The following is a 10,657-nucleotide window of genomic DNA, read 5'->3' on the forward strand; positions in this document are numbered from 1 at the left end:
GTAGGGGCCGACGTGCGGGGACACCTCCTTCTCCGGCCACCCCGGTTTAAGCGGATCCCAACCGGACGCCCTCCCTCTCCGCTCGGGGGGCTGCCGGGACCGCGGCACTGCCCGTGGCCACTCGTGCCACCTGCGTTCGAAGCTAACAAGAGGACATCAGCCAGCTTTGCTGTAGGCGACTCTCTCTCAATGTTAGCAAAGCAATTAATAAAAAAAGAASACCAAACCACACCAAAAAATTAAAAAAAAAAAAGACAAGAACAACGTATAAATTGTATAATTTTTTTTTGGCAGAGAAACATCCCTGGTAACACATGATATTGTTGTGCTATTTTACTCAATCCCTTAATCCCAGCTACTTAAAGACTTTATAACCTTTACCTCCCAAGTCAAATTGGTATGAAGGTCTGGTGGAAGAAAGGGCACGTATCGTTTTGTGTAAGCCAGTAGTGAAATAGTCTGCCCCTTCCCCCTTAAAATAGATACACAATGCTGCCTATTATTTAGAGGAACCAAACATCAATCTTAATCACTTAATAAGGCCATTAAAAAAAAAAAAAAGCATGACTTTGTCAAGTACAGTAGGGATTTAGCCGATATTTACAGTACAAGAGTTGGCTACCTCAGGAATAACACCAAATTGCAAGCCTTTTCCAATGGATGCCTCTTCCATTTCCCACCACTCTACCTCCTGGGCGCCACGTTTCAAAGCACGAGTTAAGRAAGGCAAACGGAAGAGGAATTAGAAGAGGCAGCTTCCTGATTACATGCATTTTAGACCTAACTGCTTTGATATTAAGATCTCTGAGCCTGAAAAGCCCCAACACACGTTCCAGTACAAATGTACTCTTCTGGATTCAAGTGGGAATGGAAACACACATTTGGCTCCTACTTCAGTATTAAGTCTTTTCTGGTAAACCAAGACAAAAAAAATTAAAGTAAACTCAGAATGCACAAAAAAAAAAGACAAAAACAAAACATAAAAAAATCCCCCAAAATATACAAATTAGGATGTGCAGACCGAGTTTGATGGCTTTTTTTCCTCCCTCTTTGTAAACACTGATGTTGCAGAAGGTTACAGCTATTTCTAACTAATACTTTTGTGGGCCTTGCCAGCAGTCAGTATGCTTGGACTCAGAGAGATCACAAAAAGAGTTGACACCTTCGACAGCTTTCTCGTCTTCAGTGCCTTAAGGGAGTTTTGTACATTTTCATATTATGATCACTTTGAGAAACCAAATTCTGGGAAGAGAATCAGAGATCTCCTGGAAGGAGTCAGGCACAGAACTAAATATGGAGCCTACAAAGTAATCAATGTGCTTAAGCATAGGGTTTGTGGGGGTTTGTTTTGTATAAGCACCAGTAGGCATCACTGCCCTAGAACACCTGAAAACCCAACTCAAAGAACTAGACAGAGAACAAAAGGAAACAAAAAAGAGCCCCCAACCAATACCACCTGATTGCCATTTCTGGGGAGTTAGCAGTAACAACAAAACACAGCTGAAGTCAGAAGCCAAATCTCTCCACGATGAAAAGGCTCCAACTCTGGACCAACCAACTGCTGAGAAGAGGAAAGAAGTAAGCTTCTCCAAAGGGTTCAAGTCCCTCTGTGTTTCAGAATGCAATTTCCATTTGCTTCTCACTGTTAGTAAGTTGTGGAAACACATCCAAAACTCTTGGATATTCCATGTATGGACAAGAATGAGGAGAAAGGGAGCCAAAACTGTAAAACACCAGACTTCGGCACTAAACTCCTCAAGCAGATGCATCTGTATTTCTCTCACAAAAGGCACGCATTTGGTTTCCTATCAATAACGGCAAAGATGGGATGTCATACCCTGTTACACATACAAGATTATTAACAACTTCACAAAAAGGCATTTGACTATGCTGTATCTTCCTCATAGTTGCTTATGACACCTTAACCCCACAAACCTCTCCAGAACATGGCAGATATGTCTGCAGCATAGACAGACTCCTTTGTCCCTTTGTACAGACTCGGGCACAGGACAACGTCTTTTCGTGTAGCAATTGTTTTTTCCACATGTACACAGCAGAAACAGTATAAATTAGGGAATTAGAGACATTGCAACATTAGTTCTTTTTCTCCAAATAATTTGAGGGCACCCAGCCTTTGAATGGTTTCACACCATTCATGATCTGGCAGTACCACCAGCCATTTGGGTTCCTTTCCAGGACCTCCATGCAGACACCTTCCTGAAACCCTGCAGTCTCTTCATCCCCTTCATAGTCTGCAATGGAAACATAGATGTCCTTGAGATTGTTGTGGATGAACTGGGATTTTTCAATGGGTTTTGGCCTGACAGTGGACACGGGGATCCCATTCCTCTGGGTGGGGAGGTTGGAGGTTGTCTCTGAGCCCTCTGTGCCCGACCTCTCAGCCTGCTTTCCCTTGGTGTCGCCCGGCTGCGATCGTGCGTTACTGAAGGAGGAATTCCGACGGACGGTCCTAAGATGATCTGTGGATGTTAAAGACTCGTTTCTGCGCAAGGAGCATGACAGGTTGTTTTCCTTTGGCGGTGGAGACACAAACACTGACTGTGGCCGGACAGCAAGCTGCCTCACACCATTCCTCATTTTGACTGGCCCTGATGTTTTTGAAAAACCACCAGGAGGTTTGCTTGGGATGGGCGGTGTTGCACGTTTGCTTTGGTTGATAGTGTTCAAAGCCTGTACTCTCTTCTCTATCTTCTCTAAACTGTTTGACTTGTTTTCATTTTTCCTGTTCTTGGCAAGTGAGGCATCTGTCTCTGCTGCTGTGGTTTCTTGCTGGTTATCAGCAAGAGTCAAATAATGCGAAGGAGCCCAGCCTTCCATATCTCCATATTTCAGGTACCACCACCCACTGGCTTGCTTTTCCAGCACTTCTACTTCTACTCCTGCCGGGAAGCAAATTTCAGAATCCTGTAYCTTTTGGTATGAGTCAGTGGTCACATATAAACATCTGGAATCATTTTCTTGCTCAGTTTTGGCCTGATGGCTGGAGCAAAAAACACCACGAGAAGGAGCTGTAATGAGATCAGCTGAGCTCCTTCTAACAGGATCTTCCTGGTTCTCAGAAGCTGTGTGTGGGGGGCTCTCAGACTCTTCACTTCTTGAACCTTTAAGTCCACCTCTGAGTTGCCCAGTTGGCCTCAGCTGACGTCTTAAAGTGCTGATATCCATTTTTTCCTGGCTCTGAGACTCTGCCTTGTTCAGGAAGGGTTTGGGCCTAACAATTGGCTTTGCTCTAATGGAAGGGCTCTGCCCAGGCTCCTTCTTCACACCTGTTCTTGGCATGCTACGTAAGCCAACATCTGAAGCTGACCTTGGTTTTGTCTCCTCACTCCTAGAGTAGTGACATTTTCCAAGATCAGGCAGGATGCTTCTGTCAGTCTTGGACTTCACAAGTGATGTTTTAGGAGAGCTGGAACATGGAGAGTTCCTTTGGATCAAGGAGAGAGAAGAGCTTTTCTGAGAGTCAGAGTCTCCACTAGATTCCTTGTTGGATAAAGCATCTTCCGCATAACGCCTGAATCCCTCATTCTCATAGATGGTCTCTTCTTCATGGGCAACATCCTCTGAAGACTCTCCTACTTTGAACTTTGTTTTCTGAAGTGATGACACAGAAGAAGGCTTGAGTGGCTGAAACAATCGTTTTTCAGGAGTGCTCTCTTCACGATGGCTTTCATTCACTTCACACTCTGAGTCAAAGCCAAAGGCAGGCACATCATACTCAGGTTCTTCATATTTGAGCTTGTGGGGAGAGTCCTGGGCTTCCCCTGAAGAAACAGTCCCAGGAGTTGTTCCTTCTTCGGTGTCTTTTGGTTTACTGGGAGGTGCTGGGGGAGGAACCTTTGGACGGGTTAAAGTACTAGTTCTTCTGTTTAAATTCGGCTTCTTCCTCTTGTCAATGTAAGATGCTGGAGCCCATCCTTCCTTCTCTCCAATCTGCACATACCACCAGCCACCAGAATTCTTTTCTATAACCTATGAGATGACAAGGAACATGTTAGGCAAAATCTTAACCAATTGCTTTTCACTCAGTCTTCCGCAACAGCTGAGCATTATTATTTTCCCAGCTGCACTGGCATGGCTCACCTCTGCCTTTTGTCCTCCACGAAAGCTTATCCCATCAGAGATACAAGACTGGAACTCTGCAATAGTGTAGTACTCTACTTCCACAGAGGGCGGCTCTGGTGGTTTGGGCAACTGAAAACCCTAGAGCAAAAGAAGTAGTTTTGTTCAATTAAACCAAAAAGAAACAGCGAGCTGAGTAGCATCAGTTTAAAAAAAAATATTTGCCTTCTTAGATGTGCTGTTCAATAAAACTCTTCCTCCTTTCCATGCTACTTCCTAATGATAACTTCTTGATTCTCTGGAGTAGAAGCTGACAGAAATGGGCCACAAGAGAGAAGGCCTTTCAAACTATACTCTGTTCATGACTCCTTCACTAGCTATTAAAACTGTGATAATCTTTACCTGAACAGTAAAACTTTTACTGATAGGCCATAAAGCGTGCCCTGCCATTCCAGYCACAGAAACAATAGTCCATTTAGTCCGATATTTTGTACAGAAAGATTCAGTTTTGGTTGGCTTGTTACAACTATAGAAAATTGCATTGCACTAGGCRCGTGTAAGATTCTGCCCATTCCCAGGTAAAATATTACAAGTATAATATTTTAACAGATATAATGCTAATGTRTTATTGCTCTTCATCTGCTCCTGAACTTTAAATAGCCTGAATTCTGTAATGATATGACATAAYGGGAATCTTCTGTAGCAAAAACAGAGATCTCAGAACCCTGTAGCACTTTTCAGCTAAAGCCAGAGTGGTAGGGGAAGGACTTGAGGGTGAACCAGAACCTCTGCTCAGCCCCAACACCTGAATGCCAGCACAGCCTGCATTTGAATTGCATAGAGGCTCYATGAGAAACAAGACATTGCTACTTAAAACCATTCTGGCAGCATACCAGACTGCTCTAAAAGCTAGGTGCCTTTACATTTATGCATTTTAGAATTTTTTAAAAATATTTGTAAAGTGGTAATTGGCATGAGAGTCTCTTCAAGAATTTCAATATCCAAAGCTTTTCAGATCATCACACTGCTTGTCTACAGAATGACTAGAGGATGGTGAAACTTCACAGCTTGAGTTCCACTCAGTGCTAGCGTAAGGGTAGCATGTCAGGATCTCAAGAATACAGGGCAGACCTGCAACATATGGACACAGGACAGCAAGAGACACAAGATGATCCTAAAGCTATCAATAAGAGGAAAGAAAAGGATTCACCGCGCTTTATTCACATGCTCTCTGGTTTGAGATCCTCATTGCAGCTAACAAGCTGTGTTTCATCACGCACAGCATGTGGCACTTTGCAGAGAACACATCACTGCACCTTAGGAACCATATCTAACAATGTTTTAATTAGMTGTTTCAGCACTATAAATGCTGAAATATAGTAAAAGATGCAGTATAATAAAATGCCTTCAGATAATAGGATGGTTTGGGTTAAGTGAAGATAATTGGAAACAGTAGACATGTTCAGGGTTTCACATGTATTATCACTGTTATTTTTGCATGGAATTAAGTTTAGTAGCCTTGTCAAAACAAAGTCTAATTGAAAATAATGCAAAGTGAAATAGGAAGAAAATGTTAGCATGCTATTCGTCCAGGTTATTAAGAGATGTCTCAGATGACACAGAAGAACTACAAATCACATGCTGTTCATAAAGCGTGCAAAGTCGAGTATTATGGCCTGGCCATAAACAAGTTTTTAGCATGACTTTTGACTTTTTTGCAGCTGGATTACTGAGTAGCCCCCATATGAAGATGACAGCCCTAGTCTTAAAAGGCGGTCCAAACTTCCAGAATTCCAGCTTTAAAACAACCACAGGAGCTCTCATTTCTGTAGTAAGCATCCTCCCGTAAGATCCCAAGTCACTGTAAATACATACAACAGTGAGATGCAGCCACCTCAAAGATGGGAGTGATGGAAGGAGGCGAGACATTCCTAGTTGCTAAAGACGTGCTCTGCCACTGTAAGACGGCAGTTAGCCACTGCYTTGGCCAAAAATCTTCCAGAAGAACTTTAACCCTTTTGAGTCATCCAAGGGGGCTTTAATGCTCCTGCACAGCACACAATTGGGGCAACATTTTAAAAAACAAAAATCCCTCAATTAACATCAGGATGTTCAGAAGTCTGTTCAATACTTAAATAATAAAATGAACAGCCATGCAAATAAAGCACCTCTCGGACACTCGCTTGTGCAGCTATAGGAAGTCTCTTAAACACACATCAGCACACCTATCCCACTGCCTCTATATASCATAAATCAATACAAACCAGACTGGATTCTCTTCGCGGGGGAGGCCTTGTTCTTAAATTTGGAGAACCTGAGCAAGAAAGGAGGAGGAGAGAGTTTAACTTTAAAAGTACTGCTAAACACATTCTTCAAGAGCTCCCTACTGTGTTATGCAGCTTGAGAGTATTAGAAGTCACTATTTGCAATATTTGAGGCATTTCTCTGAAATAATATAGGAAAATATGAGGGAATGTTAGAGATACCAAGATAAATTTGCTATTCATCTCAGTAAAGCTAGGAAGTTTAAGAGAAAATCACTGCCAGAAAATAGTAGATTATATTTTCTGCTGGAACTGACCAGCTCTGCTGGAGAATGGCCAGCAAGGAATTGGCTTAGAGTCGAGTTTCCCCCCAGCAGTAAAAATAGTCCACTGATTTAATAACACTCAGTCTCTTCAGCCATAGTACCTTGCCATCCCTTGCACAGACTAGAGTTAAAAATCTGCATTTTGCAGATGACAYAGTAAAAATGCACATCATAGCAACTTGCCCCAAAACAGCAAAACAAAAAGTAAGAGAAAAAGTATAGGTGGTCTCCTTGACTCAAACACACCATCACATGATCTGCATTACAGAGSGGAGGCGAGGGAGCACATTTTAGAGTGTTCAAAAGATAGAACACTTCTCTGGAAAAAAAGAAAATATTAAGTAACTGCATACCAGCTAAGATATATAAGTAGCAGCCCTTGTACAAAAGCAAACAAACTCTATCGCTGCTAGTGGATGAGTGTGTCCTGGAGTCCCTGCAGATCCACAGACAAGCGCAAAGATCTGCTTGTGCAGCTGCAAGACTGGGACACACAGGGCCTTAGCTGACAGAATGTCACCTACAAAATGCAGAAAAAGACATTGCAAACCAGTGGAAATCCAAACTTCTTTACTGCCTTACTTATCTGAGCTCTTTGTGGTGCTATCCTTGCTATTGCTGGGGATCCCTGGGCCAGTTTGGATGCCTGCTTGTCTAGGGTCATCATAGCATTGCCGTTAGAGTCGTTGCACAAGATGGGCAAACTGATTTCCTTCTTGGTGATGTGGGATTCTGAGGTCTCATTTTCTGCTTGAGTTTCCTTGTCAGTGGCTGATTTCTTGTTCAGCAGGTTACTGATCTCCATGATGTTTCCTATGATTTCCACTGGCCCAGTTAAGTTCTTTTTCCTAGATGGAAGATCATCCTTAGCCTTCTTCAGATACGAAGCTGGGGCCCAGCCCTCTTTGCCGAGATACCTGCAAATAAAAAAATAAAATATAAAAAAGGAAATATTGTCACAAACACAGCCATGTCATGCATACCAGGTGCAATTACTAAGGCAAAAAGGATGGAGTTTTATATCAAACTAAACTTGCACTTCTCAGACAAGATACTGTGGTCTTTATTCATCTGCTACCTATTGATTAGGCATCTCAAAGTCAGCTCAGCTAGCAGTGAACTGCTGACTGCTGTAAAAAGAAGTGTTACTTCTCACCATAAGGGAGGCTCTTTGGATAAGGAATGAAGTTGCTCACCAGGCGAAGAGTTTCACCAGTTTGTTTCATGCCACATTTATATCATAGAGAACAGACTCACTGTTTCCTCATATAGCAAAAAGGCAAATAAATGTGTAAGGGATTTCAGTCCATCCTAAGGGCAATTCATAATGGAAAAGAGCTGAAGTAAGGGTGAAATTCATCCCAGCAGAGAGGTCTTACGCCTGCAGTATGCAGGACTTTGTGCAAGCCTCCAGCCAGCAACTGTAACAGACCCTGCCCTCCTCCAACGATTAGCTTTTCTAAGGACTTAACTCAAAAAAAAAAAAAAAAAAAAAAAAAAAAAAAAAAAAAAAAATCCAGCATGGCAACTTACTCTGCCAGTGGCCAGTGTAAGGTCAACAAACTATTTGACTAAAGAAAAATAGCTTTGATGGCGATTCATTTTCCTGAACAAGCTAGGGCTATTTGAAGAAATAAACTGGGAAATCTGAACAGATACCTGAATCCAGTAAGCGTTCCCAGAGCACAAGACTGACTGCACTTACTATACTTCAAACTAGAGTCATTTTTTCACTACTGGGCTTTTGGGATGATGGTTTTTCTAACTCCTGCCACTCCTAACACCTCAGCAGGGACTTCAGATTACAATCAGACTCCAGGGAAGCCCACATGGATGAACTCTGCTTTCCCTAATGAAACCCTACCTTGCTATAGAGCAAGTCACTGAAACCTTTCTCCCTTTAATCTCTTAAGATACCCAAGGCAGGCACTTGAACTATAAGTGGGAAAGCAGTCACCATTAAAGTCCCGGTGCTCAGGAAATCTGCAGGAAATACAAAGGTTAAAACAGTAGGACTCTAGTGCTCTTTAATGAAAATGAAGACTCATTACACAGCAGAGGAAGGAGCTGCAGGGGAAGGGGGATGCCAGCAAACCATTCTCTGGTTTTCTATCAGATGAGCAACTTTGTCATGCAAACACTTAGATTCTGAGATTAGCTGTGACATTTCTTCTGCAGGGCATATCCCRGGCTCACTCACCACACTAAACACTCAGCGGCAATGGGACTTTCCGGAGAAAAACAACAATGTAGCATGGGGGCGCTTCCATAAACTTGGTTAGGGTCTTGTTGTATGAAAAGTCAGAGGTCCTCATGCTGTTTGCTGAAAGTACTATGCCCAGAAGTTTGCCCTTCTCTCCCTGCCCTGGCTATCTAGATCAACCAGGGCAACAAACAGATACCGCCTCTCCCTATCTGCCCTGCCACATAAGGAAGAGAAAGGTATGGGATTGCCCATGTTCAGAGTTTAGTGTCAAGTCTTCAAGAAAAGCATCCAAACAGCTCTGAGCTGGGTTTGCAGCATGGAGGCTAACAAAACAAAACAAAACAAACAAAAAGACCCCCTCAATGGCAGTGACTTGCTCTGGCTTCCAACAGATCCAAATTTCCAAACTGCATCRCGGCACGGCATCATGACTAGATGCTTCGTATTGACAGAATCCTGTTCCTTTTGAGGCTCCGCTCCCTGAACCAGTCTGTGCTGGAAATCCCTAGGCAGGGCTCTGAGGTTTGCAGTAACAACCCAGGGAGGGAATGTAAGTGTTTTGTGCTGGAACTGATTATGGTAAGATGTGAGRGTATCAAGCACCGTACATCAGTTCCAAAAACCAAAACAAACCCCCACACTCCCAAACACAACACACACCCAAAACAAAAAGTAACCCTCAATACATGCCATATCCCCTACTGTGGCATCTTAGTGCCACTTTCAAACAGTGACAAATGATGACTCCATGCCCTTTTGCACCATGGCTTTCTGCTGCCTGTACATCAGGGAAATAGTTTTGAAGGAACCTTATAACTTTACATGATCTGGAGATGTCAGGCCTGTGGACTGCCAAGACAAGAAAGCCACATCAGCCAACACACTGAGCGTTCCTGTTCCAGAAGTTACTTTCAACAGAGCGTGATTGTGCAAAATCATCAAGAAAAAACACTTCCCCTCCACCTTCGTTTATGGGAGACTTAATATGTTTAAGATCAGAAAGGTAGCAACAGATAGATTCTGTACTGGCCCGTTAGTTCTCCTGCCAACTATAGGTATTTGGATCAGCCCATATAACCCTGCTGCTTCAGACACCTCTGATCTCGTGCTGTTTCTCCAATGAATAGTAGCAGCAATGGCTGGACAGTTAACAACTCTGGACAACATACCCTCCGTAGGGTGGCAGTTGCTTGTGCAAGTTAGCAAATTCAACTTGAAGTTAATGCCAAGCTGTAGCTGCCAGATGCAACCCCACAAATAAGAGCTACTTATATAAGCCAAATAGGCTTGCCTTTTTACCGTAGTCTCCGCATTTGGCAATCTCAAAGCCCTCTGCAAAGATCACCTTCAAAGACTATTTCATCTCCTCATTTTCTAGGTGGAAGTAGTAACCAAGAAATCTTGAACCAGTAACAATCTTCATTTCGTGTCTGAGAATYGAATCATAAATATCTTTCCTTCGTTCACATTCTCAACCTACRGCAGATACTGCAAATCTTCTCCCARATTCCTTCTCGCTCCAGCTCAGCCAACACCACTTCAACTGCRCTTCATCACGTAGGCAGGCTCAGGCTCATGACAAGTCACAAAATGAAGCAGCAGGCAAATAAGAAACCTCAGGAAGCACATTGCTCCTTCTCTTGCCTGCGATCCTGATCGGGCACCATGAGATTACCTCTGGTGATGGTAACAAAAGAAGATCCAAGCAATGAGCGGCATGGCAGCTGGTGAACTGCACTAGGGCCGTACTAGGAAGCACACAGATCCACTAACTCTATAGA

At 43.1% G+C, this 10,657-nt stretch overlaps 1 protein-coding gene across 3 annotated transcripts in view; it reads right to left on the reverse strand.

The window, feature by feature from the left end:
- Nucleotides 1–268: 268 nt before the first annotated feature.
- SH3PXD2A (SH3 and PX domains 2A) overlaps nucleotides 269–10,657 on the reverse strand; it is a 214,259-nt gene continuing 203,870 nt past the window's right edge. For all 3 annotated transcript variants that reach the window (XM_085307810.1, XM_085307819.1, XM_085307826.1), the window contains 4 exons: nucleotides 7,253–7,587; nucleotides 6,345–6,394; nucleotides 4,102–4,221; nucleotides 269–3,990 (listed from right to left, as the gene is read on the reverse strand). In XM_085307810.1, the coding sequence (XP_085163936.1) occupies nucleotides 2,095–3,990; nucleotides 4,102–4,221; nucleotides 6,345–6,394; nucleotides 7,253–7,587 (2,401 nt within the window). In that variant the 3' untranslated portion in view covers nucleotides 269–2,094. The remainder of the gene's footprint in view (nucleotides 3,991–4,101; nucleotides 4,222–6,344; nucleotides 6,395–7,252; nucleotides 7,588–10,657) is intronic.

Source organism: Rhea americana, unplaced genomic scaffold (genome assembly GCF_003343005.1).
Source record: "Rhea americana isolate MKP2758 unplaced genomic scaffold, rheAme1 scaffold_104, whole genome shotgun sequence".
In the NCBI taxonomy this organism is placed as follows: Eukaryota; Metazoa; Chordata; class Aves; order Rheiformes; family Rheidae; genus Rhea; species Rhea americana.